The sequence below is a fragment of the Colletotrichum navitas genome (genome assembly GCF_030913465.1).
Source record: "Colletotrichum navitas strain CBS 125086 chromosome Unknown LY79scaffold_129, whole genome shotgun sequence".
Classification (NCBI taxonomy): domain Eukaryota; kingdom Fungi; phylum Ascomycota; class Sordariomycetes; order Glomerellales; family Glomerellaceae; genus Colletotrichum; species Colletotrichum navitas.
The window spans coordinates 30,828-55,420 of NW_026850675.1; the positions used below are offsets into that span (position 1 = coordinate 30,828).

General features: G+C 52.0%; 8 protein-coding genes across 8 annotated transcripts; 3 read left to right on the plus strand and 5 right to left on the minus strand.

Annotated features, from left to right (window-relative positions):
* Nucleotides 1-890: 890 nt before the first annotated feature.
* LY79DRAFT_618802 (aminotransferase class I and II) lies at nucleotides 891-3,559 on the minus strand. The gene is made up of 3 exons (XM_060562029.1): nucleotides 3,441-3,559; nucleotides 2,593-3,372; nucleotides 891-2,522 (listed from the first exon to the last, which is right to left on the minus strand). Exons 1-3 carry the CDS (start codon nucleotides 3,497-3,499, stop codon nucleotides 944-946), a joined length of 2,418 nt encoding a protein of 805 aa, XP_060407797.1. The 5' UTR covers nucleotides 3,500-3,559; the 3' UTR covers nucleotides 891-943.
* A 1,947-nt stretch (nucleotides 3,560-5,506) lies between these two features.
* On the minus strand, nucleotides 5,507-6,250 carry LY79DRAFT_528411 (DJ-1/PfpI family protein; the record flags this gene model as incomplete). The annotated part of the gene is made up of 2 exons (XM_060556020.1): nucleotides 5,507-6,118; nucleotides 6,173-6,250. 2 exons carry the CDS (start codon nucleotides 6,248-6,250, stop codon nucleotides 5,507-5,509), a joined length of 690 nt encoding a protein of 229 aa, XP_060407798.1.
* Nucleotides 6,251-7,319: 1,069 nt separating this feature from the next.
* On the minus strand, nucleotides 7,320-9,031 carry LY79DRAFT_571639 (methyltransferase domain-containing protein). Its single transcript, XM_060559270.1, has 4 exons — nucleotides 8,550-9,031; nucleotides 8,471-8,493; nucleotides 7,665-8,419; nucleotides 7,320-7,601 (listed from the first exon to the last, which is right to left on the minus strand). Exons 1-4 carry the CDS (start codon nucleotides 8,887-8,889, stop codon nucleotides 7,571-7,573), a joined length of 1,149 nt encoding a protein of 382 aa, XP_060407799.1. The 5' UTR covers nucleotides 8,890-9,031; the 3' UTR covers nucleotides 7,320-7,570.
* Nucleotides 9,032-10,858: 1,827 nt separating this feature from the next.
* LY79DRAFT_653895 (uncharacterized protein) lies at nucleotides 10,859-11,738 on the plus strand (the record flags this gene model as incomplete). Its single annotated transcript, XM_060562621.1, is given in 3 exon segments — nucleotides 10,859-10,975; nucleotides 10,991-11,130; nucleotides 11,198-11,738. The coding sequence occupies 3 exon segments, from the start codon at nucleotides 10,859-10,861 to the stop codon at nucleotides 11,736-11,738; spliced, it is 798 nt and encodes a 265-aa protein (XP_060407800.1).
* A 1,196-nt stretch (nucleotides 11,739-12,934) lies between these two features.
* LY79DRAFT_643648 (TATA box binding protein associated factor) lies at nucleotides 12,935-14,964 on the plus strand. The gene is made up of 2 exons (XM_060562407.1): nucleotides 12,935-13,440; nucleotides 13,526-14,964. The coding sequence occupies exons 1-2, from the start codon at nucleotides 13,050-13,052 to the stop codon at nucleotides 14,521-14,523; spliced, it is 1,389 nt and encodes a 462-aa protein (XP_060407801.1). The 5' UTR covers nucleotides 12,935-13,049; the 3' UTR covers nucleotides 14,524-14,964.
* Nucleotides 14,965-14,984: 20 nt separating this feature from the next.
* On the minus strand, nucleotides 14,985-16,182 carry LY79DRAFT_571644 (succinate dehydrogenase cytochrome b subunit). Its single transcript, XM_060559271.1, has 3 exons — nucleotides 15,960-16,182; nucleotides 15,799-15,880; nucleotides 14,985-15,696 (listed from the first exon to the last, which is right to left on the minus strand). Exons 1-3 carry the CDS (start codon nucleotides 15,997-15,999, stop codon nucleotides 15,252-15,254), a joined length of 567 nt encoding a protein of 188 aa, XP_060407802.1. The 5' UTR covers nucleotides 16,000-16,182; the 3' UTR covers nucleotides 14,985-15,251.
* A 1,288-nt stretch (nucleotides 16,183-17,470) lies between these two features.
* LY79DRAFT_72458 (PLU-1-like protein) lies at nucleotides 17,471-23,605 on the minus strand. Its single transcript, XM_060565088.1, has 6 exons — nucleotides 22,870-23,605; nucleotides 22,723-22,771; nucleotides 21,857-22,669; nucleotides 21,516-21,607; nucleotides 18,811-21,461; nucleotides 17,471-18,760 (listed from the first exon to the last, which is right to left on the minus strand). The coding sequence occupies exons 1-6, from the start codon at nucleotides 23,296-23,298 to the stop codon at nucleotides 17,608-17,610; spliced, it is 5,187 nt and encodes a 1,728-aa protein (XP_060407803.1). The 5' UTR covers nucleotides 23,299-23,605; the 3' UTR covers nucleotides 17,471-17,607.
* On the plus strand, nucleotides 23,606-24,504 carry LY79DRAFT_72457 (uncharacterized protein). Its single transcript, XM_060565087.1, has one exon. It carries the CDS (start codon nucleotides 23,913-23,915, stop codon nucleotides 24,429-24,431), a length of 519 nt encoding a protein of 172 aa, XP_060407804.1. The 5' UTR covers nucleotides 23,606-23,912; the 3' UTR covers nucleotides 24,432-24,504.
* Nucleotides 24,505-24,593: the final 89 nt, after the last annotated feature.

The window sequence follows — 24,593 nt, forward strand, 5'->3', positions numbered from 1 at the left end:
CTGTTGGTTGAGGGGAGGGGTAACAGGAATACGATATCACGACCACGTCCCTGTTAGGGTCTAAGACCCAGGTGCCTGTAAAAAAAGGCTCAGGATGGCTGCAAGACCGGCGAATGAGGAATTGTTGTTCTCAAAGATGTATTTTCCTAGCACATTTGCTACCATGTCTTTGATAATGGTGACAACGGACCTCGTCCAGATTTGAATAGACTCTGACTAGCCGGAAAGCCTTTGCCACAACATCATCGGGGCTCATTCTATACACAAACTGCCCGCCGGCTGGTGATTGTTAGTACTTCTAGCCTGGTTTAAAAGGGCGTTCAGGTCAAGTGGGAGACAAATCTTGAATAACCAGCCTTGGCACTTCTAGCTTCAAGTATACGTTGCTGAAAGTAAAACTTTGTCCCTCTTTTTACAATGATAATAACTCCTTCAATGTTGAAAAGGCCTGACTCACGGTGCCTAAGGCTGATTTTATCTTGGCGCCTCGATCATGCTTTGAGAAAAGATTGATAGTCATGGCCTTCGGCCAAGCCCCATCGGAATGCTGATGCAAGCGCAATAAAAATTATGTTCGGAAAGAAGAACCCATGAACATGATCATTCACTGAGGAAGCTCTTATGATTTCAGCACAGCATCAAGGCTAGAGATCAAACGGACAAGTTATCTCAATTCCACCAGACACACTCAAGACCGGGCAAGCATATATATTTCAAGCTCTAAGATCAAGAGATAGCTGGTTCTTCCTTTCTACTTGGTCTAGTTGTCCAAATAGGTTGTTTTGGAACATTCTCTCTGCAGAACCCTATCCCCAAAACCCGATGTGATTGACAAAGTCACGACGCAGCTAGGCTTTGGTTCAGATAAGAATGTTCAATCCGATAGCACAGCACTCTTGGCTTCTTGATGCACAATGACAATCAAGTCGTACAACATTCTTATCTATTCATTAATAGTTAAGTCCTGCTCCAGAGCAGCGCGTAACATATCCATGATGAAAGGTGGCGGAGATGTGGTAAACGTGTAACCCCGACTTGTGTACCGAAGTTCTCGGATCAAACTCTCTGTGCCGGTAACAAAACCCGTGGGCAAACCAAATATGCGATCAAACGACCCGCACACAAGAATATGGACGTTCTTCCTGGAGGGCAAAAGAATGAGCTCTCTTGGGTCCAGAGACTGGGAGGTACAGTGAAGTAAGATTGTCATGACAGACTCGGGGCCCACAAGAGCAGCCACCTCCGCAAGCGTGGCCGACAATAGATCGTGCGGTGAATCTTCTCCCACGCGGACGTATACTGTCATGCACAGTTTTTTAATTCCTCGAACGAGCTTTCTGACCTGATTGGCAAGCTGGAACAGGTCGACATAACCAAGCAATGCTGGGGCATCCTTTTTCGGTGCCATCGTAAGTCCATCGCAGACGAACTGAGACACGCCGCGTTCGAAGAGCATGTAGTTCTTGCCGTGCCCCAATAAGGGACGTGAAATGGCTGCAATCGTGGAAGCAAGTCCAATGGATGCGTCCGGATAGGTCAGTCCAGCTTCCATACCTGTCGCCTGAGCAATGAGGCTTTCGACTGAGAGATGGGGTGGGAACGTGCCACAGGTCAATCTTGTACCTCCAGCCCCAATTCCATACTGGGCCCGAGAAGTATGTCCGGCCTGAATTATCCGCGGGCCGCAGGTTTTGTCAAAAAGTTGCCTCTTCCGACTGGCTGAGCTTCCCGTAGCATCCCTCTTGATAAGATGCTGAATATGCTTGGCGACTTTTGGTGCTTCATCGAAACCTTCTACAGTCAAGAAAGAATGGACATCATTCTTAAAAGAAGTTCGGGCGATTCCAGCTGTCTTACAAAAGCCTGCGTGGGCGGCAGCTTGGATGACAGCATGGACAAGCTGATTTACCTCCTCATCAGTGAAGTCTGCCGACAAGTTGATACGAACCCTGCTCTCCCAGAATGGTACAGCAGGAGTGCACACAGGAGTAGCCAGCAATCCACGACGGCGCAATGCGTACGACAGCTTCGCAGCAACGGTCGGCCTGCCAGTATAAACTGGAAGAACATGGATGCCAGCGTCACCGTAGACAAAGATGCCGAAACGTCCTAGCTCTTTGCGACAGAAGCGCGTGATTTCAGTAAGCCGATAAAGTTTGCGCTTGATTTGATTTGGCTGACCCAGTAGCCAAAGCGTTTGTGCCATTGTAGAACTCGGCAAGGAGACGATGTTCTTGTCGTCCAGGTTGCTGATGCGTTTCAGCACCGCCTTTTCGAAAACTTTCTTGCCCGCAATTATGCCTCCAATACTACCAACAGCTGTTGAAAGGCTGCCGGTCCGGATATCGATTAGATCCCATGGCAAAGGCTTTTCCGGGTGGCTATCGTTCCAATATTCGAGGCATCCACGGCCCGTTTTGCCGAGAGATAGGAAAGAATGTGCCTCGTTGCAATACAGAACGAACTTGTACTGTTTTTTCAAGCGATAGATCTCGGCCAGCGGCGGAACGTCTCCGTGCGTGCTTTTGTATAAAAGTTTGGTCAGAAACAGGCATACGCAAAGTCTCTGCGGTAGAAGAATGGGGTACTAACCTATACAGTCCCTCAATGGCGACAATTATACTGACAGTATTATCAACACAGCCGCTAAGCAATATCGCAAGTTGCTCCATATTCTTGTGTTTGAACTTTTTCAGGCTGGAAGATGGTCCGAGGAAGACTCCAGTGAGCATCGAGTTATGGCAGTCCTCATCCATGATGACGACTGTGGGACCGTCAATCAAGGCTGGCAGCGCAATGTAATTCGACCCATATCCAGTGCCCGTCGTAAAACAAAAGTCTGCGCCCAGAAATCTAGCAATCGCGCGGTGAGTCTCGTCTCGGAGGAGGGGTACAGCGGTGCTGTCAGAAACCGGCAACAACTCCAGGCACATCCGTTGGAGCTCCTCGACCTCCGGCGTGGTCTGGTAGAAGCCGGCGTAATTGTAAGATGCTCCATTCACAAGTTTGCTTACCGATCCGAAGGCATCGTGCGCTTCGACTCGGCCGAGACACTGAGTGATAAGAACGCGGGAGTTTGCGCCCCACCAGTTAAATAAGGGCTCAACGTAGTTGTAGGCGAAGAGCCCTGTTCGTGAGATTGGCTTACTGGTGCTGTTTCTCTCGGTTATGAGTACTCTTAGTCTGATGATAGCTAGCCGTACCAGTTCGCGGGCTTTCTTAGCCTGCGTAATGCGGGGAGGTCGTCGCGATTTAATAATAGTGAGATTTGACGGGGTTATGGGCAGTGGAGTTGTAACCTGCTCCGAAATTCCAGCCGTAGCAGGGACAGAAACGGCCGCACTCTTAGTATCCTCCATTGCCTTTCTATTGCTGGAATACAATTCGTAAGCAGATTAGATCAAAGAGCTGGCGACAGGAACAACTGAGGGGAAACATACGATGGGCGACAGCACTGAGAGCCAACAGAAAATGATGATTTCGGTGGTATTCGGCCCATGTCTATATGATTTAGCAGTTCTACCAATGTTCTTGAAACCGCTTTGACCTTGACTTTTGCTAGTATCTGTGTGTTGACCAGGTAACATGGACTCTATTGTGGCGGCATTGTTTGTTGTGGTAAACGGATAGCGGCACATTGTATATCGTCACACCATAACTAGCGTCTACAACGCCACGCAACCTCAAACCAAACTGATCGTGCTGCTTGAAGAAGGGGTGAGCACCCACTCGTAACCATAATTCGAAACTGCATTTGCGTTAGAAACTTCAATATTTGTACCAGAATCTCGAATACATGTAGGTATTGTGGATGCTGGAAACAGTCGTTTCCTCATAACTATTAGTACTGCCCTAGAAACATTTCATAACTCTCCAAACTTGGAAAGGTCACATACAAGAAAGCCCTGCAAGGGCGCACAGCATGCCTGCTTTTATTAGCAGTTGGAGGAGCTGACAGTGTTTTAGACTGACGCCTCAAGCTATTTGGGGCGGAAAGGGCTCCTCCGGCGTTTGTCCGACCACGAAAAGAGGTTCATATTTCCCAAAAGTCCAAACACGTCGAGTCCATATTCAATGTGGTCTTGATCTCTGATTCCCACGTTTGGAGTCTCGACTGCGCCAAGAAAGTACAAGTATAATTACGCATTTGGGATGCAGCAATTCTCCCTTCGCTTATAAAGGCTATCTTTATATAAAACCCACTTTGAACGTGCATATTCAACTGAGTGCAATCTCCTCGGGCGTCCAACTTCCATTCGGAACCACCCTCCACAACAGAAACTAATCAGCCAACGGTTCACTTAAGAAACTGCAGGGAGCGGGAGGAACGTCGATGCCATGATAACCTGTGGTCTGGTTGACAGAAAGATCGACTTCCCAGAATGCTAACTCAGCTGGTCCCCATGCGAAGACGACGTCGAAGAAGCCAAGCTATTAAAACCGAACTGCAAGGTGCCGTCTCTTGATGTTGTTTCCAGCCGGACTTCGGCGTCTTCAAGTGGGACAAGCCGAGAGGTGGGGTCCCGGGGCTCTGGCTCCCCCGTACAGCCAACGGCGCTTCTTGCGACCAGATCCTTGGACAGCCAGCCTGCGACTTTGTGTTATACAAGCAATCTTCAGCTGGTTTCTCGCACCAACCATGGCTCTCAATCCCACCGGACCGTTTGCGGCGGTTCTTCATATTACACACGCTTCCCAGCTTGGTATTAGACGGCTCATGATCGAAATAAGATATCCCTCTTTGGGGATATTCAGCCTCATTTGACTAGAGCCAAACATAGTATGCTTAATTGAATGCGTTATTCGTGCGCTGAGTAGTTAAGACAAAGTTCCTTGATACCACACTTTCCTCGGCATAACACATGTATTCCAGATATATGTCAGCGCCTCTTCACCTACAAATAACTTATTTTCCGCACCCATACCTTGTTCTCGGAATTCCTGGCGCTATGCGGGGCTGATACCGCCCGAGGAACAGCTGTTGCTCGAGTTGGTTGATGTGTGCGGGTTACCGTGGCCGTGTTCTCTCTGACTCTGTTACGATAACTGTCATCTGGCGAGGGCGTAGACTCATTGCATGGTATCCACGTTATCATAATGTGGCGAAAGCAAACGATAAGTCCAGAAGGTTTGATATTTGCCAAGATAGGTTCAAGCGATGAACAAGCATTCGGCATTGTATCGTACTTCTTTGAGCTCTTGTCTAAACCAATTTGTAGTGAACTGATTTTCGCTCCCATTACAGGCTAGTAGTGTATTGCTTCGATGTTATGGAAAAGCCGTCACACACTTCTCGTATTTGCCAGCGTTTCGATACCGGAACTTCAAATGAAGATGTCGGAAAGCCGAAATCGGTGCTTCGCTCATCGTTGATGTCGACGAGCTTCATTTCATCATACGTGAAATCATTTTCAGAAAAAAAGAATACATGAAAAGACGCTTCAATTTATGGTATAATAACTATCCATCATAACCCGATTCATCATTGTATCATTACACTCATCTATTACAAGCCAAGAGCTTTGACAACGGCTTTGCCCACCCCGAGGGCAGAAGCAGGATTCTGGCCAGTGATGACGATGCCGTCAACAACAACCTTTTCACCCCAAGGGGCATCGGCACTCTCGTACTTGCCGCCGTTCTCCTTGAGGCGGTTCTCAAGCAAGAAGTTCATTTCGGCGGTGTAGCCAGCCTGGTCCTCCTCGGTGTTGGAGAAGCCAGTGACTCTCTTGCCCTTGATGAGGTACTCGCCGTCGTTGGTCTTGGCGTTGACGATGGAGGCGGGGCCGTGGCAGACGGAAGCGATGGGCTTGTTCTGAGCGGCGAACTCAGCGATGAGCTTGTGCGAATCGGCGTCAAAAGCGAGGTCGTACATGGGGCCGTGGCCGCCGGGGTAGAAGATGGCGTCGAACTCGGAGGCGCGACCCACGAACTTGGACAGGGGCTCGGTGTTCTCCCAGACGTCCTTGTGGTTCTCGAGGAAGTTCTTGGATGATGGGTCGCTGGAGAACATCTCAACAGAGGCCTGGTCAAGGGGGGCGACACCGCCCTTGGGAGAGGCGAAGGTCATCTCAACGCCGGCCTCCTTGAGAACGTCATAAGGGTGGGCAAGCTCGGGCTGAAGTTGATAGTTAGTAACGACTGAATAGGGGATGGAAGAGCATTGACGCACCAGGTACCAGCCGATGGGCTTACCAGACTTCTCAGTCTTGTTGGTAGAGGTGAGAACGACGAGAACCTTGGGGGCCATTGTGTTTGATGCTTGGATTAATTATTTGGCACAGGTTGAAAGCTCAATGTTTGGGTAACTGGGGGTATCTTGTGTGTTGCGTTCAATGATGTTCGAGATCCTATTGCTAGAACTGGTGCGTCATGTCAGGCGGGGTGCTGGGCGCTTTTGTACTTGCATCGAAACCCACCATAGTTCGATCGACCCTTTGGTCATGCTATTTCTGGTCAATTACCCCACAATCGGAATCAAGGAACTTGTCCAGCTGAAAAGGGACCGCGGAATGTAGTGCGGAAAATGACTGCTTCTCGGGGCCAATTGATCAGCTTGACGTCACAACCATGTGGTTCTTTTCAGTTTGTCCCATGGGGACCCTGACATGTCTTCGTTGACGTGGGAACCCCGCCAAAATTTCTTCAGCAGCTGGAGGGAAAGGCACAACTCCACATTTCTTTTCGAATCTTTACGCTGGGTTGACAAAGCATACGGACGAATAGACTCTCCGGCTGCTTCCATGCCTTACCAGAAGCAGCTACGGGATCAGGGGTCCTGGGCTTGGTTGCGGGAGGATGACGGCGGGGTGGATTGATCGTTGACAGCGAGTGGGGTTAACAGCGATCGGTTGACTTAGTAAGAGGGCACGAGAGGTAGGTAGTCCTTAATGCCGATGGGGCACATCGTCATAACGCCGATGATCCTATCCAACGTCGAGAGACCCGGCTTTGCTGCCGTTCCTGGCACTCTGTCCGTGGGCAATCTGCCTGCTTGGTATGAATGTCGCCGCTGGTGCAGACAAAATTGTTCTGAGTATGGATTAGCCTCGGCTTCAAATTGCTTTGTGAACAGTTGACCCCTAATGTTGTGGGTATCCGTGTGCTCCCCACCTTGCGTGGTATGGTGGAAAATGCCTTCGTGATATGTAGCAATCAGCGCCCCAGGTAACTCTTGAGTTCAAGCGTGAAGCATAAAATATGAAAGATGTTTGCATAATGTGGCACAACCTAGGCTCTGAATTGGATGGCAGACGCCACAGTGGCAGTGAAGATGATATGTCTCGTGTCACACTCGTAAAATTACTCAACGTACCAGACACTATCCCGATCCATACATTTTTCCAATAGGAAATAGGTCATTCACTTTTCTCAGCACTTGAGGATATATCAGGATTATTCTTTCTATCCTCTAGAGAATGCATGGTTCCCTCAAGTGCTTGGCGCCATGATTTGAAAGCACTGCATTCTGTAAACAAATGGCGCACTTTCCATGGCCTCCTGAGCTCCTCCGCGTAACTTATGCTTTGACAGCCCCTCAATCGCCTTTAGAGGAAGCTGGCATTCCCGTCTACCGAGGTTTCTGTCCCCATACAGACATGCTGCATACAGCTTTTAGTCTGTATCACCAATATTGTCGATATCGCTGAGAAAGGGAAACTCACACCGTAATGTACGCATGGATTTTCTTGTCTGCCATGTCCCTCCTCACCTCAACGAGCAATAGTTCGACTGCCTCTTGAGACCAGCCCAGCACTTGGGTGAAGATTTTCATTGTGATGCCTTGCACTCCTTCGAGGTTGTTCGTCATCTGCATGGCGCCCAGGATTTTCTGGTTTCTGCCTCGCGCCCAGGGGGAAGTTGGCACTGCGAAGCGTCTCTCCTGAACATTCTGAAATCCGGCACTAGTCATGTACCTCGCATATTCGAATGGCGATAGCGCATCACGTCCAGCCTTCCGAATGCCCTCCAGAAGATGGTCATTCCATCGCCTGAGCGCGGTGCCTTCCAGAGAGTCATCCACAGCCTTGAAGTCGATCACCGTCTCCTGGAATTCGACCCATCCACCTGGATTCAAGTTGTCGTACACTTGACCGAACAGTTTCGGAAGATCAAAGATAGAAGTGCATATGTACCGGCCGTGGATGTAATCGAACTTTTGCCCGAAGACCCACTCGTCCTCTGCATCGTCAATCTCGAAACGGCAATTGGCGGGGACGTATTCGGGTTGGATCGGGCTGAGGTCGGTGCCCACCACTTCTGATTCCGGGTTTCTATCTGCGAACTCTATTGCCCAGATGCCCGTCCCGGTGCCGATATCGAGGACGCGGTGGGGCTTAGAGACGGGAGCCAGGCCGAGTTCGTTGTTGAAAATACGGAGGGCAATTGCATGCTGTAGGTCCAGGCGGCTTTGTTCTTTCTAACTAAAAATCAGTCATCAGGGTCTGCTGGGCTTTGCAGCATTACAAACCTCATCGTTTGGGAGGAAATATTCTGAAGCTTGTTGTTAGTCAGGTATACGGAGGCGGTCTTCCATGGTACTAGCTCACTGCCTTCCTTGTATCTGTGATACGTCCTGCCAAACTCTTCTACAAACCTGTACATGCTCGATGTCACTGAGGCAGATGAAGAAGCTCTATCGGCATCGATACCCAAAGCTGAATCAGCGTCGCTAAGGCCAGTATCAATGCTTAACGACACGGGAGCCCCGTTGTCAACATTCGAAGCGTTCAGCACGCCAAGCGCAGCGGCTGTCAGTCTATTGGGCCCAGCACCGTCAACTGTTGGTGTCGCAAACTGCTCAATGCGGACACTTCCACTGCTCCCTTGATCTGATGTCCGTCGGTGATCCCGCTTTGGGCCACCAGCTTCGTGGTTTGGTGCTTCCATCTCACCAATTGCACCTCGAGCTGGTAGCGCAGAATAAGGTGTCGATGGGATACTCTGGCGAGAATGTACTGACTCCGCAATGATGAAAATTGGAGTCCACACCAAGAGACAGCAGGACAGTACTCTTATAAAAGAATGCCGCTGATCCGCTCCACATCCAATGGCCGAAAGGGGCTGACTATAGGGGAAACTAGTTGCGCGCCATTGTTGAAGACCCCGCGACTCTTATCTTAGCGAGCATGCCAGCGGCCTGTTTGTCTTAGTGAGGCATGACGCTAGCTCTAAATTCCACGAAAGATACGGATATGGGGGATGCATTTTGCGATCGCTTGGTTTCGTCCAAGCGTGCATTCGGATTATATTTCTATCAAAGCTTGAGCTAATAACCCCTGCAATTGTGGCTTCTTCAGGAGCGCCCTTAGCGTGGACACATGATATCGGGAACTTCTAGCATTCCATTATGCAGCAAGCAGTGTTGCTAATATCATACAGAGTCTAAAGACAAAGACCTTCGATATTACGTGTTGTAACATAACATACCTTATTCAAAGAGGGAATAGCAGTAGAAATAGTAGGAGAGACTTAATCCTCAACTTTCTACATGGAAGCAGATTCATACTATCGATCATACTGATGTACAGTCCTTTTCCAGAGTTGAGCATCCTTTCCCCCTGTTTCTCCAACCCTCCCCTTTGCGCTCTCCTCGTTAAACTTTCTTCCGTGCTACTACCACTGATTAGGTAGATTGCCTCGATTATATAGGAATCACACATTAGTGCAGCAAAAGAAAGCGGCTCAGCTAGAGTCCATGGCCGTCCATAAAGTCAATCAAGTCGCGAGATGTCACAAACTGCACGCAGGAGAGTTTATTTGCAGAAGCTTTCCCAATAGTATTTAGGGTGTGGCATCAAAGCAAAGGTCCTGCCGACTAATCAGGTAAAGCAAAGATGATTCACGAGAACATTAAATGGGAGTAGATGGAAACCATGGAACTGCATATGGAAGGCAACTTATGCAGCGTCTTATACGTCTTGTCAAGAAATGACGCCAGCATGGAGCAGCTTTATTAGTAATAACTCAGTATTCTTCTATAGAAATAAGGCATTTGGAGTTGGGATCTGAAGGTTTCAACTCTGTAGGCAAGAAACAATGAGAAAGCTGTACGTAGAATCATAAACCAACTGTTCTTCCCAGAGTTTAACCAATAATTGGTCTACCATCGTGAATTCGTTGATACAACTACAAAGACTGTCTATATCACGCAGACCCGATGCCGCTAATAACAGGCAGGGTTCAACGTCGTAGATCAATTATGGCGATTTTCGATCTTGGCGGATATCTTAGATATCAATCACGAATGCCAATTGAACTCTAGTTTAACCCAAAGCATCGATGGCTGATAGTTTCTGAAGGTAACGATTCCAAGCTACGTACGCCCGATTGGTAGTCAATGCACCAACCCAACTACACTCGTATCGTCTCGACAAATTACTCAGCAGTTGATCCGTTCCTGAAATGCGATGACAGATGCGGGACAAGGTATGGCTGTGTCCGGCTTGTATGCCCCAATCAATCCAATCCAACAGGATGCAGATCCGTCAGCATGGCTGAGCAAGACAGGGCGGGCTACAACGGGTCGAAGCCCGCTTTGAAATACCAAGGCCGTCTCGGTCAAAATAACTGGTTACTCCTGGGTGAGTTAAGAACTGTAAGCGCCAAGTTGCCTGCACTCTCGCACTCGCATCCGTTTATTCAATTTGTGGACTCTCGAGCGGCCTCCCCGGCGGGCGTTAATGATTTAAATACGTGCCTCCAAAAGTCTAGTGGCCGCCCTCGAAGATCCTCAAGAGGATATTTAGACCAAACTCTTTCTTGCGTTTCCATCTTACACTATCCCGGCTTCGTCTTGTTGTGTGACGGTGAGCACATTGACATTGCGGACTTTGCTGGTGCCCATTATCTTCGCAACATGGCGCGCGAATTCCGGTACCGCGACGGCGTGGCCATCGCTCAGATTATCATATTTTCCCTGTTTCTTGCTTTCGGCATTCTTTTTCGCGTGCAAAAGAAGATGGGCTGGTTCGGGGTTTCTTTCATTTAGACAATACGCATAATCGGCGCTGGTTGCATGCTAGGCACAATCACCAACAATTCTAGGGCAGTCTGGGCTACCATATTTGTCTGCGAATCACTAGGACTCGTCCTCCTCACTTTCACTTTGCTAAATCTTCTGAAGAGGGTGTAAGTATTTGTTATTTTACCAGCATTCTTTGTAAACCTTATGGACTTCTGACTTCTGATCTTGCAGAAACTCGTTCATCCAAGTCCTCACCCCGTGGCACTTCCACATACCCGAGCTAATCTGCTGGACCGGCCTCGCCATTTCGATCGCCGACTACGTTCTTGCAAGCAGAAAAACAGACAACGCCATGGCGCCTGGGTCGCTGACCAAAGCTGGAGTAGGGCTCTTTGCAGCACTTTACTTCTGGGGAGTGCTGCTTTTTATACTCCTAGCGCGGAAGTGGAAGCAGGTTCCTCAGTCTGAAAGGCGTTCATTGATTGGCTTCGCCTCCTGTTTCCCGTTTATGGTTGTCCGAATCTCATATACGATAGCCTATGTCAGTACAGGCGCCAGAAGGTTTAGCGCTGTGGACGGCGACACGACAACTTACCTTTTCATGTCTATGCTGATGGAGTTTGCCGTCTTGGCTTGTGTGGTAAGTACTGTCTGGGGTCTTGACAGGTTATATGAGCAAGTTGAAAATCCCGGGCGCTCGAACAGAGATGGGATTGGATTGGGAGACCTCGTCGACTCAAGTAAACAACGAGTTCGGGGTCCCGAATCATGATGCAATTTGAATACTAGATTCATCCCAACTCAACCTCGCAGTTTACCGTTCATCCCAAGATGCAAAAGCAACACACGCGTGCTGTGAATGTTCAATCTGATCATAACGCAACAAAAATCGCCCAAACTTTTATAGCTCTATACTAAATATGATGCCACTATTCGATTTTTTGATCATATGATATTCTGTCGCACGGAAACGACGCCGTCAATTACGGGCAGTTTTCAACGTCTTATATCACCTAGTTACATATTCAAAATGGAGCATCTTTGCATACAAACGACCTTTTTCCCCAACGTATCACGTCAATAGAACCTTAACAGTAAGAGCTTATACTACCCTCCGAACCGTGTTCGCTGAGGTATTTCCTGGGTACATTAGGAACAGAGTCGTTCTCGAATCAAACAACAATATTTTTGTCTTAGCTTTCGACTATAATGCCTTGCATAGTTCCTGCCTTCTTCCACTCATCGATATAACTAGAAGTTCTTTGGTTGCCAATGGTGTTATTGCTCAGCTGTCTGGCATGTTAACTTTGTAACCCGAAAAGTGAGCATGGTATGCAAATGCACTGGAATCCTCGAATTTGAGTTACTACGATATTTCACACAGCGTTCCTAAATCCTTCGAAGGTGTGTGCTGGGTGTGTAGCGAGTCGTTCAGGACAAGAGTATTCATGATCTCTTTACAAGCCATTTTGATGTGGACCAAAATCGCAAACAGTACCCCTTATCTTCGAAGCAGAACACAGTGAATATAGTTGACGACAGTTATATTCCCTCAGGCTCGGCTTTTTATGAGTGAACAAGATGAAACATCTCCATTTCCTAATGCCCTGTATGACATTGCACCTTGATAAGGGGTCCCTTCAGCTTCCACAGGTGTCACTTGAGACTTATGCTATATACAGGAGGTGTGCTTCTCCTTGAGCAATGGACTTTTTTATGACAAAAATGACACAATTCATTCATAATATCTTTTGATGCCCTTTCTCGGGCTTCACTAAGAGCGGCCACAGCTAGAAGGAGGGAGGAAGGAAGGCCAGATGCGAGCAATTTCCGAAGTACCTAGGTACATAGCGTGGCCCCACCCCGAGCGGCCGGGCCGTCAACCATGTCTGAATCTTGCCTGCACCCACCGTCCCCGAGCTCGCTAGCAGTTCCGCCGCGCTCGTGCTACCCCAACTTTCAGATCCGCATCAGCCTCGTCCAATTCTCAACCCGCGCGTTGCCCCTCCCCGTGCCGCAAACACCACCAACACTCCTCGCCACAATCAGTCACCTCGCCGACCCAGTAACGAGCAAAGGCGCGATGGCGACCCAGGACTCGCCAAAGCTGCTCTGGAACCCGGACAATGTCAGGGACGTTGCCGAGTCCGTCGGCATCACCAACCTCAACGACGACGCGCTGCGCTGCCTGACCCAGGATGTCGAGTACCGCATCGGCCAAGTCCTCGTCGAGGCGCTCCGCTTCATGCGCGCCTCCCGCCGCACCACCCTCACCGTCAACGACATCAGGACCGCCCTCAAGGCCCTCAACATAGAGCCACTGTACGGCTACGACTCGACGCGCCCGCTGCGCTACGGCGAGGCCAGCCTTGGCCCCGGCCAGCCGCTATTCTACATCGAGGACGAGGAGGTCGACTTTGAGAAGCTCATCAACGCGCCCCTGCCAAAAGTGCCAAGAGATATGAGCTTTACTGGTGCGCGCCTTCCCTCTCCCTCCTCGCGAGTCGTGTTCCGATTTTCATCGAGTATCTGTGCTAACCTCTCTTTCAATTTTTACAGCACACTGGCTCGCCATCGAAGGTGTCCAGCCGTCAATTCCCCAGAACCCGACGACGGCCGAGTCGCGGAGCCAAGAGCTCGTCCCCAAGGGCCCCGGCGCCAACCCGGCCCTTGCCGCCCTCGCAGGCAACGACAGCGTCTCCTTCCGCCCGGCCGTCAAGCACGTCGTCTCCAAGGAGCTCATCCTCTACTTCGAAAAGGTCCAAAACGCCCTCCTCGACGACAACCCGGACGAGGAAGTTGTGCGCCTGCGCCAGGCCGCCCTCGAGTCCGTCCGCGACGACCCTGGCCTGCACCAGCTGATCCCCTACTTTATAAACTTCGTCGCCAACCAAGTCACACACCGCCTCGACGACGTCTTCACCCTCCGCCAGGCCATGGAGCTCACGGCCGCCCTCATCGCCAACACCAAGCTCTACCTCGACCCCTACGCCAACGCCATCGCCGCCCCCGTGCTGACGTGCATCCTCGGCCGCAAGATCGGCGGCGACGACGCCGCCGCCGACGCCATGCGGGAGCAGTACCAGCTCAGGGAGTTCTCGGCCTCGCTGCTCGGCCAGATCGCCCGCAAGTACGCCGCCTCCAACAATCTGCTCCGACCCAAGCTTGTCCGGACGTGCCTCAAGTTCTTCATGGACCCGGATAAGCCGCCCGCCACGCACTTTGGCGCCATCACCGGCGTCGCCGCCGCCGGTGGGCCCGAGGCGGTGCGCGTGCTCGTCCTCAAGTGCCTGCGGGCGTACCACGACAACATCCTGCAGCCGCTCAAGGACAAGGGCGAGGGCGTCGAGTTCGAGATGCTCGTCGGCGGCATCCTCAAGGCCATCGCCACCATGACCGAGGACGACAGGGCGACCGTCAACGGCATCAACGGCACCGGCGGCAACTACGCCGCCGAGCTCAACGAGTTCATCGGCCCCATCCTGGGCGAGCGGCTCAACAGCATGGGCAACCGGAGGTTGATTAAACACGTCCTGGATGCCAGAAATATTGAATAGTATGAGGGCCTGCAGAGGTTGTTCTTCGAAAGAGGCGTCACGGCGTTTGGATTTGGGCAGGGTAAAATAGGATCCAGGGAGGCATACCACATAAATTGCGACGCGGTGCACAAACGCTAAATTGATTTGCTCGACATACATCTAGTCCCACGTTATGTGCCATCGTCATGTGATAGTAGGGCGGGGCGTGTAGTTGATAAAGGTAGTCGCTCAGTATCTTTACAGAAAAAGATAGATACTTGGGAATTGTAGGACATTGCCAGGGAGAAAGGCCCTGTAATTGGATCTCGAGATCTGCTTCGCCTGAAGCAACGATCACAATATGTTTCTATCTCTCCTTCCATATGTCGCTGAAAGGATTTGAAGAGCGTGACATTCTTGGTCGTAACTTTTCGTAGCGTTCATCACTCGCACCAGTGCTTCTCCACCCCAAGTATGATCACGGCGGTTTGTCAACAAGGCGCCATAGTTGAACAATTGATTAACGTGCTTGTTACTCAAGGGAATTCATTTTACAATTTTCACTCTATACAATTCCCCTCGCCTTAAGCATAAGGGAAGAGGCCGTACGCCCAGCCGTCCCAGGCGCCAACCAATCAGAACTCCCCCAGCCTCCCCCAATTTCTACCTCACCACATCACCCCCATTACCAACTTCGCAGACAAGACTCCTGTAGTTCGAGCCTTGCGTCACCTCCCGTCTAGGCTCTTCCCCGTGTCTCGCTCCGTCTACCACGCAAAGGCCAGGCCGGCGGCGGAGACCAGCGAGGTGGACCAGATGATCCAGCCCCACCGGACGATATCGGGCTTGCTGAAGCCCTTGACGAGGTCGTAGGTCAGGTGGCGAATGCCGTTGAAGAAGTGGAAGGTGAAGGGCCAGGCGACGAGGAACTTGAGGCCGCCCTTTGCGGCGAGGGGCAGAGCGCCGAAGGCGGCGACGAGCGACTGGCTCTCGACGTGCCAGCCGAGCAGGGGCGCGACGAGGTAGGTGCCGAAGTAGACGTAAAAGGCAGCGGACAGGCCACCGCCGGTGATACGGGTCCAGATGGAGGCACCGAACCACGTCTGTTCCATCTTGTAGATGGACAAGTGCGGGGAGACGGGACGGTTGAGGCGCTGCTTGGCGAGGAGCTCGAGGCCGTCGTCGGGGTTGAGCTTGGTGGTTGCGACGGGGCTGTGATACGTGGACAGTCAGTGGCCTGCGACTTCATGTGCCAATGTTCCAATGTTGGACGGGACTGCGTCAGTGTTGGGGGGGAAGGGGTCAATTGCGTACCGGATCTGAGTCGTCGACATGTGCGACGCGGCGACGATCTTGGGGATCTGAGAGTTGAAGAAGACGGAGGGCTTTCCTGCCGCTGTTGCCGTACCGAAACCACATCGTCAGCCTTCCATTGATTCTATTCTCTCTTCACGTTTCCAATAATGTAGACGAACCTCGGCGCAGGGCCGACACGCCCACCCGCTGCGCAATCATGATGGATATGTGTGTCGTGGGGCTTGATGTGTTTCTTTCAGCAGTGATTCGAACTCAGAGAGATTCGTTCGCGTCGGCAGGGGGCGCTCTTTCGTGGACGAGCGTTCGGAGCGGGATATCGTCGGGGAAGTTGATATTGTGTTGATGTCAAGCTCTCTCTCCAAGAATAAAATGGAGACCCTTCTGGCGCTGCTCATCTGCCTCCCGATGGCAGCGAAGCACGGAAACCCCCTCGGCTTTTCGGCTGCGGTCGACCAATCAGCAAAGACTATTTCCTAAGCTTCGCACGCCACGTGATTTGCGCCAAAACAGAATGAAAGCTTGCCCAGAGCCGCTGTTACCTTAGCTAAGCAGCAGCCCACAGTGCACGTGCCCCCTCGGAAATTTTCTCCTTCGGCCACAAAACCAGCGCGCCTCTCCGCGGCTTCTTCCCTCCCTCCTTCTTCTTTTTCTTCTCTTCAGATAGCAACGGCCGCCCGCCGCAGCATAACTAATGGTGCCTCCAACTCCCTTGGGAGGAGGATGGTACCCATGAAAGGCGCTGCTGGTAAAAGCCCTTGGGCTGAAGGGTGGCCGGAGAGTAATTCTGGGAATGGATCCTTCGTTGATCTCGGGTTCTGGTTTGCAGCCGTCTAGAAGCCGTTTCATTTATAGGCATCTACATACTTTCGTCTTGATTGAATGTTTCTTTTGTAATCTGTGGGAAGATAATAGTGTCTCCTCTGCTGTGCAGGGCTTCTGAGCTCGTGTCAGTGGCATCTGCAGCTACCAGATAGGCACTTTGGATGGCTTATACACTGTTGATTTTGCCGTGATTTCCCACAATCCGTATTATACAGGGGATCGCTCTGCTCCCGTGCATGATACCTGCCTAAACTAGGGCCTCCAAAAATGACTTCACTAAGCCAAGCATACAGGTTTCCATGGAAAGCTGCGTTTGTGGCTTTGACCGACTCTTGCAAATACAATAGGCTATGTGTCTTTGACCCATGTTGCCTTACCAATTCACGCTGTGTTACCCAACCTAGTGATAGGGTCGCCTGTTATCAGGAGGAAACCGTTGTCTTGAGATTTAATGCTCTGCGCGTGACAGTTCTGGCACCACACCACTTGAACGGAACAGTAGTCTAATATGATTCCATCCCTCTTGCGGGAGCAAGGTAGTCCAGCGCCTGTCGGTGCCCTGTAAGTGTAAAAAGCAAAGGAGTAACTGTAAACCACAACAAGGCACTTGTGTTCATTAGCCTTGAGAATAAAACTACTTTTCTCGTGTCTGCAAACTTTTCTGTGCTGATGCGAGGCACGATTACTGACAGCCGTAACTGACTTACGCATCTGGCATCCTCAAAGGACGCCCTTCTCCATCTAATGCAAAGTGGTATGCCGTAACCTTGAACACCTGATCATGCAACCCACCCATCGGATTCGGTTCCAGTTCCTAAGCCCCCCCTTCCCCTCCCTGGCTTGAGGGAATTGTCGAGTCCCGATACCAAACTCCTATCACGAATGAAAACCAGGTACAACACCAATGACGCCCTTGTTTCAAAAGTTGAAACTGCTGTAGTCGAAATAAGACAAGGCAGCATAGTCAACAGTGGGGCGGAGATCCTAATCACCGTCAAGCAAGGCATCCATGCCGTTTCGCTCGCTCTCAAGGCTCTCCGCTGTAATGGGGCCATCGAATGACTCCTGTTTCCTCTTGACGTCGTCATCATCTTGGTTTGTGAGGTCGTCGAACATCTTGTTCACCGCTCGCTCTTCTTCTTGAGACCGAGGCGCATCGTCTCTGCCATTGAGCATGCCAACATCGCCCTTGAAGACGTCGGGGCCAAACATCTCTACCGCTCGCTTCCGGCCAACCTCGGTCCGACGCAGTATCTCGAGAGCCTTACTCTTCCCAGCGTCGGTGTGCAGGTTAAGCCCATCTTCCTGGCCCTGAAGCAGGCGCTCTTCGAGGGAAAGTGACGAGCTGCCGACAACAAGCTGCGGGCCTGGTGCACCATTGGACATGAACAAGCCTGGATGAAGCGTCGGGCCGTTGTCGATATCCATGGGGTCGTGGTTGCTGCCAATAGACTGGCGGCCCACGTTGCCATGAGAAGTACTGGGAGGTGTCGCCGACGACTGCTCCGACTTGCGGCTGTTGCCTGACATGCCCGGGGGCACGGTCGCGCCGGTCATGGATGATGCCGCCGCAGCCGCAGCCGCAGCAGCGGCGGCCTCAGCATTCTGTGCTTTCCGCTTCAAACTGGCAGCCTTGGCTTTCATGTTCTCCGGAAGGTCCTCGGGGTCGTCGACGCCGAATTGGGCCAAAAGCTTCTGGAGCTTGGTCGGGCGTGGCTTGCGTGTGCTCTTGGAAACCTCGAGGACCGGGGGTGCGTTGGGTGCGACTGGGCACCACTTGTGCAGTTCCTGTCGGAAAAAGTTCGTCTCGTAGGCAAGCAAGATTTCGGCACCCTCGATCTTGCGCAGATAAAACCGCTGTGTGTCCGCCTCAGACTCGGTAGAAACAAGCGGGTTGCAGTACCCGGCAATGTGATTCCGGAAGTCTTGGGCGTTGTCGATTATTTTTGTCAAAACCTCCTCTTCTTCGGGCTGGAAAGGCAAGCTTGGAATTTTCTCAGACCAAGTAATAAGCTCCTCGAGCTTTGGTCGGGCAGCATCTCGCGGGATCTTGACACGCCAGTCACATATCGGGCAGGTATACTTATCCTCGTCTTTAACCTTTCCGCGAGCAATCTTGAGACACTTTCCATGGTACCTTGTGCACATGTTAGCTTTGGTCTATTATAGGGCCAGGACAACGCGTACCATTCATGACAGAGCTCACACTCAATCATCATACCTGCTTCCACTTTTCGGCAGATACAGAACACTTCGCGGAAGCGAGGGTCTTCCCACCGGTGAACTTTTTGGTCTGGGCTGGCTTCTCTCGACGCGGGCTCGGCAGGCATGCGAGGCTTGTCGTTGACAATGTCAAAACAGTCTTGGTTCCGCTCCAAGACGTAGTCCATGTGACTCTTGAGAATATGGAGAGGCGCATTAGTTTTGCCGAAAAGCTTCTTGCCCTCTCGCATCCAGTCCTCGTGCCGCTTTTGCTCACGCTCTAGGTCCAGCGTGCCATTGGGCTTCGAGTTCAAGTCGTCGAGCCGGCGCATGATCTCGGCGACCTCAGCGTACTTGGGCCGGTTCCGGATGTCGGGGTCGCGTGACCTCTCAGTCAAGTCCACGATCTGGCGGTGGGCCTCTCTCTGTTTGTAGAGGATCTGATCCACGGCAGCCAAGGTATCTGCCGAGACAGGTAGGAAGTTGGCGGTGACCTGCATCGATAAAGCCTCCAGCTGAGGGTAGTGAACAACTTCGGCAACGATCAATTCTCGGGCCTTCTTCTCCCACTGCTGGCCAAGGCTCATCTGGTCGATGTAATACGACAGGTGGTCGTTGTAGGGCGGGATGTCCAGGCGTTTTCCCTCTTCGATGAGCTCGCGCACTTCGTTGAGTGACAGGAGGACGCCTCTGTTGTTCCTGGCCTTTTCATTCCACTTGAGTTGCTCGAGAACTCGCGACAGGCGGTCGATTTCCGGCATGTCGACGTTGAACGTCCGGCCCTCCTCAAGTAGGTCTTCGATTTCGGAGAGCTCGGCGAGGTGGATCTGTTCCAGCGCTTTAGCTGCATTCTTCTGGAAGGCTTCGATGGCCTCGGCCCGCTCCCTCAACTGGGTGATCTCGGGGCAATCGAAACCAATTTGCTCAGCCTCGCTGAGAAGACGGTACACGTTGGAGACATTGCGCGCATCGCGTTCCTTTTGGTCCAGCGAGTTCTTCCGGTTCAGGAGGGACTTTTCGCTCTTGCGCCTATTCTGCTGCTTCCGAATCGTGTAGTTGGTGGCCTCGTCCACCCAGTCGTTGCACCGTTCGACAAATTCCCGAAGCAAAGGGAGTGAGGGCAGGTCATGGGGTATTTTCTCACCCTCGTGTAGGAGATTCCGAAGAGTCTTAAGAGAAGGCGTGGCCTCTTCTTCCAGAAGCTTCTCGTACTTCTCTTCCCAGGCCTCCGGCGTGCGCGCCTTTTCGAGGACCTTCGCATATGTTGCCTCGATGTCTTCTTCGGATTGCCTGTAAATAACGGCGTGGCCCTCGCCGTTCATCCGCTGCTGCTCGGGCATGCCGCAGCATGGCTGGTGGCCTGCATGTTCGAGGCACAGGACCTTGCCCGACTTGAGGCATTTGAACCTAGATAGGTAGGTGAATGCTTTGCAATAGGAGCATTGGTATTCCTCCTCAGGAACGTCGGCGTCGTCAATCTCGAATTTCAAAGGACAAGAGGTGCCTTCTTTTCCGGCCAAGCCGCAGTCGTGCCACTGTGACTCAAGGTGCTTCGCCACAAAATCAGCTCGATGCGCCGACTCCCGTTTCTTGATCCGATCAAGTGCCGGAGCAAGCCATTTGGCTGTCTGAATCGTGAGCCCGTTGTTCGTTGTGCCCTCAGCAGCTGTCCAAAGCAGCTCGTCGTGCGAGAAGCAGGGCTGTCTGCGGAAGACCTGCAGCCTCTCCACGCCCGCGAGGCCAAAAGGCTCCCAGTCGCATGGGGCAAAGTTTACGGCTTCGTTAAAGTTAAATCCGTGGTTGAAGCCCGCATGGTAAGCTTGCGGGAAGGTGATGACAAACTGGCCTGCACGCTGGTCTAGGGCATAGACTCGAACGCCAGCCTTCTTCAATTGCTCAGGTGTCAATAAAGTGACCAGCTGGAAGAGGAGGTCGGGCTGCGTCTCAAACAGCTCGGGGACAGCCTCGCGCATCGCGGCCTCAAATTTCTCAGCGTCCTCACCCGGGATACCATACCACGTTTTTGTTGCGCCAAAGTGCTGGTAGTTGGCAGAGTAGGCGTAGTGGTCCTCATTGTGCCAACAAAAGGTTGAGAATATCATGCCAACATACACCCACGGCACAGTCATGCCAGAGATATCAGACTTGATATGCCTGAACAAACTCTCGGGGTGGAGAGGGAGCAAGTTGAGGTTCCAGGGGTCAGTCGAGTAGTGATTGTTAGGATGTCTCTCGACCGTCGGAAAACCAGATCCGTGAGTTGTGCAATGAATGTCGGCACCGTACTCAACCTCAACCGTCTCTTCGATATCAGCAACAAGGCGCCAGAACTCAGTTTCAACATCCTCCTCAGTTACCGGACGGTGGCAGTTGAGGACCGGATCGAACGGCATCTTTTTCTCGAAGTAGCCTTGCTTGAAGTCTGCCGCTTTTTGCTGAAACTGCTTCAGGGAGTATAGGCCTCCTTCTTCAAAACCATATTGACCATCGCCAACGAGACATCTTGGACAGTTCCATTCCGAGTCGGGCTTGTGTTTCAACGGAGGGTCTAGACAGGTGCCGTGGTAGGCATGGTCGCAGGACTCGCAGACGATCAGGGGGCTACTCTCGTCGCCTTTGCAGCATTGCTCGCATTTCTGCTGATGGTCAATATCTTGAACTGGTACTCGATATGATGCATTGCGGCTCACCTCGCCAGGGGTCGATGCCTCGTCTCGGGGAATCCTAGGCACGGAAGGACGGAACAGGGACATGTGAGAGCCAGCCACTGTGGGCACAGTATCTGCAACTCAAACGCATTAGTAAGTGTCATGCAGCCAATCAACGCACGGCAGACGGCGGAAACAATTAATCAGGTGGGAAAATGGTGTGCAAAACGACGCAGACCCCCCTGCAAAATTCCATGTAAAGCTGTGTCTCACTGCATGCAGCGCCCACCGTGAAAGTCAGTTGGCAATGCAGCTGCTGACATGGGACGGTTGCGGTGATCGGTACTTGTGCCAAAAAGAAAAAAGAGTGAAGAGTCACCGACCTTTCTTGAGACGTTTGCTTCGTCTGCTGCTTCCAGCATCGCCGTCGTCCTTGTCTGCTGCATTATCCTTCTTTGCCAAATCAAGGCTGTCACAGCTCATTTGACGTTTGAGCGCAGCAGGACCTAGGTTTGAAGGTCGGTAATCTGGTGTGTTCTTTGCGGAGTTCACAGGACTGAAAGACTTGGGTGGTGGGGTGCTAGCAATGTCGTCCTGGGGTGTGGGACGGTTGACACTCTTAAAGCCAGAGTTGACCGGAGTGAAGCCTCCTGAGTTTATTGCTCTGAAGCCTGAGGTGACAGGAGTAGATGCTGGCGGTGCATCTGCCATAGGGGTGTCCCGATCGCCCTCTTTCTTGAGGCCGTTGACACTTGCCTGCAACGCGTCCGAGGCGTTGCGGGCGGGTGAGTCGGCTCGAGCGCTGGACGGGGTATTGACATTGGAGCGCTTCATGGGAGTGACGGCAGGGCTGGGGGTATAGGGGCCGCCGTTTTCATACTCGAGTTGTTGATGAACCCCGGGTTTGGCGAGCCTCAAGTATTCCTCATATGGACAAAGCCATCTTTGATATGAATTTTTCAGTGACGTGGACAGGGAAGACATGATCTTCCCACTATAGCCCAAGTCACGCCCAATCTCGGCCCATTTTTTCAGCTTGCAAACTTTATCGAAGCCGCCGCGGGCTTCGACGGCCTTTTTCAGACGGTAGAGGTCAAGGGGTTTCTTGTCGACGTAAGGAAGGCGGTGCAGGTTATTTCCCTGCTGTCTGTGAAACTTGGCGAGCGCGTCGAGGTACGAGATGTTTGCTCGTGTGCCTGATATGGTTAGCGTCGAACATGGTCGGGTGATGGACTTCGCAGCAACTCACTTCCTTCGACCGAGTTCAGCTCTTGCTTCCTGGTCCTGAAGTGGAATCTCTGTATCAGTGTCAGCATAAGACTGAACCCGTGACGGCACCAATCAGCATATCGCGGCATCAAAGCCTACGCCTCTTGGCCTTAATAGTGAAGCCCACCTCTGTATCAATTGCAAAATCCGGGTTCCACGAGTCCGGTGGGATGATCTTGCACAACCCATAGTTCTTGGCCTCGGGAGAAATCTTCTTGATGTACTCCATCGGGTCCTTCCACTCATCCTCCGTCGGACAGTAGGTGGGCGCATCTTCGAGGCCGTGAGGGCGGGACTTCCTCTTGACAGGTTCCTTGATCGCTGTCGGTTGTCCGCGTCGCTCTACCGAAGTCAGGTCGAGAGGGGTGCTTCGCATGGAGCTGAGGGGAACTTGGGGGTTCGTGGGGTGGTAGCCGTTAGAGTTGACTTGAGCGGCCTTGGATTTGGCCGAGGCTGTGTTGGAGGCACCGACGGCCGGAGAGGCTCGCGAACTTGCGTTCGCGGATCCGTTGCCGTTGGCGGCAGCAGTGCCGCCCGTCGTAGGGGCAGACACCATGGTGTTGTCGGTAGACGTTGGTCGAAATATGTTTTGACAGGCGCAATAGCAGAGTAGTCCCGCTTTCGTCGATATCGCAGTCACAAAATTTTGGGTAGAGAATTGGTGCCGTGACAGATCATGCGAGCGAACGGATATCGGAAGCCTAGGAGGGCTGTCGCATCACAGAGCTGACGAGAGCTCGGTACTTTTCGTTCGAGGCAGTGGATTTGTTCGGCCGGTGATTGTGTTTTTCTTGTTTTCTTTTTCGAGGCGTCGTCAGGGAAAAGAGCGCATTTCACAAATGTTGTGAGGAAGAGTTGGATCTGAAAAAGTAGACAGGCGGAAGAAGTCAGATATATGGTGCAATCGGCAAACTTTAAGATGCAGATGACCAACAGGTTCTTGATGGCGGCGCCGGCGGCGACGACGAGGACAAAGTATACTTTGGGAGAAGGTACAGTACTCACTAGGTGTGGCTCGCATCCAGTTTGAATATGGCGCACATGTGTGTTTACGGTTGTGACGAGCGAATGTGCTAAACAACTTGGGAATGACCGGATTGGGAGGGGATCCGAGTCATGGGACGGATGGATGGGTTGTAGGAGGGAAACTGGGGTTTGGGGGAGGAAACGATGTGGAAGTGGGATCGTGTGGATAAGAGGAAGGGAAGGTGCAGTTGGAAGCCGGGCGGGGTGGATGAACGGAAAGAAATGGCAAGGAGGGGAGAGAGGAAGGGACGAGAGAATGGATGGATGGATGCACGGGCAGCTGCCGGTTCAGTTGTAGTGTGGGTGGAATTGAGGAGGAGGCAGGAGGAGAGAAATGTGGATGGGAAAGGGAATTGTGCGGCAGAAGAAAAGGTGTCGAGGCAAGGCAAGGTATTGCGAGGCGAGGCAAGGCGAGAGCAAATGACCCCAATGCAACAAACAAAGTGTGGGAAAGGGAAAGCAGGCATGCACGGGAAGGAGCGATGGGGTCGAAAGAGGCAGCTGCAACGGCAAGCAATAGCAATAGTTGGACGGGATATCAGCTTCAGGCAGAGAGAGAGGACGGAGAGGAAGGGAAGAGCAGAGCAGAGCAGAAGCAGCAGTGTCGACGGGGGCGGAGGTTCGACGGGTCCTGCCCAGGTACCTGGGGCTCTGAGGAAGTAACGACACCGTCCACGGGGCAGGTGCAAGGGCGAGCAAGGGCGGAACGGAAGGGACAGTTCACGTCTGTCGGTGCAAAATCCCACTACAAGTGGGTCCATACTGGACGTCAAGTCGCCCTCCGGAAGTACCGAGTACTTTCTCCGGTACGTTGCCCTCTGTCCA

What these genes read in the sequence shown, in the direction of transcription:
- LY79DRAFT_618802 (XM_060562029.1), bottom strand. Translation starts at nt 3,499, where the DNA reads ATGGGCCGAATACCACCGAAATCATCATTTTCTGTTGGCTCTCAGTGC. An exon ending in TCTCAGTGCTGTCGCCCATC is followed by an intron (nt 3,373 to 3,440) that starts GTATGTTTCCCC and finishes ATTGTATTCCAG; the next exon opens with CAATAGAAAGGCAATGGAGG. An exon ending in GCCATTGAGGGACTGTATAG is followed by an intron (nt 2,523 to 2,592) that starts GTTAGTACCCCA and finishes TTTATACAAAAG; the next exon opens with CACGCACGGAGACGTTCCGC.
- LY79DRAFT_571639 (XM_060559270.1), bottom strand. Translation starts at nt 8,889, where the DNA reads ATGGAAGCACCAAACCACGAAGCTGGTGGCCCAAAGCGGGATCACCGA. An exon ending in TCACAGATACAAGGAAGGCA is followed by an intron (nt 8,494 to 8,549) that starts GTGAGCTAGTAC and finishes AACAAGCTTCAG; the next exon opens with AATATTTCCTCCCAAACGAT. An exon ending in ATCCATGCGTACATTACGGT is followed by an intron (nt 7,602 to 7,664) that starts GTGAGTTTCCCT and finishes AGCTGTATGCAG; the next exon opens with CATGTCTGTATGGGGACAGA.
- LY79DRAFT_643648 (XM_060562407.1), top strand. Translation starts at nt 13,050, where the DNA reads ATGGCGACCCAGGACTCGCCAAAGCTGCTCTGGAACCCGGACAATGTC. An exon ending in AAGAGATATGAGCTTTACTG is followed by an intron (nt 13,441 to 13,525) that starts GTGCGCGCCTTC and finishes CAATTTTTACAG; the next exon opens with CACACTGGCTCGCCATCGAA.
- LY79DRAFT_571644 (XM_060559271.1), bottom strand. Translation starts at nt 15,999, where the DNA reads ATGATTGCGCAGCGGGTGGGCGTGTCGGCCCTGCGCCGAG. An exon ending in CGTGTCGGCCCTGCGCCGAG is followed by an intron (nt 15,881 to 15,959) that starts GTTCGTCTACAT and finishes GTACGGCAACAG; the next exon opens with CGGCAGGAAAGCCCTCCGTC. An exon ending in ATGTCGACGACTCAGATCCG is followed by an intron (nt 15,697 to 15,798) that starts GTACGCAATTGA and finishes CACGTATCACAG; the next exon opens with CCCCGTCGCAACCACCAAGC.
- LY79DRAFT_72458 (XM_060565088.1), bottom strand. Translation starts at nt 23,298, where the DNA reads ATGGTGTCTGCCCCTACGACGGGCGGCACTGCTGCCGCCAACGGCAAC. An exon ending in AGGCATCGACCCCTGGCGAG is followed by an intron (nt 21,462 to 21,515) that starts GTGAGCCGCAAT and finishes GACCATCAGCAG; the next exon opens with AAATGCGAGCAATGCTGCAA. An exon ending in TGTGAGCTCTGTCATGAATG is followed by an intron (nt 18,761 to 18,810) that starts GTACGCGTTGTC and finishes CATGTGCACAAG; the next exon opens with GTACCATGGAAAGTGTCTCA.
- LY79DRAFT_72457 (XM_060565087.1), top strand. Translation starts at nt 23,913, where the DNA reads ATGTGGAAGTGGGATCGTGTGGATAAGAGGAAGGGAAGGTGCAGTTGG.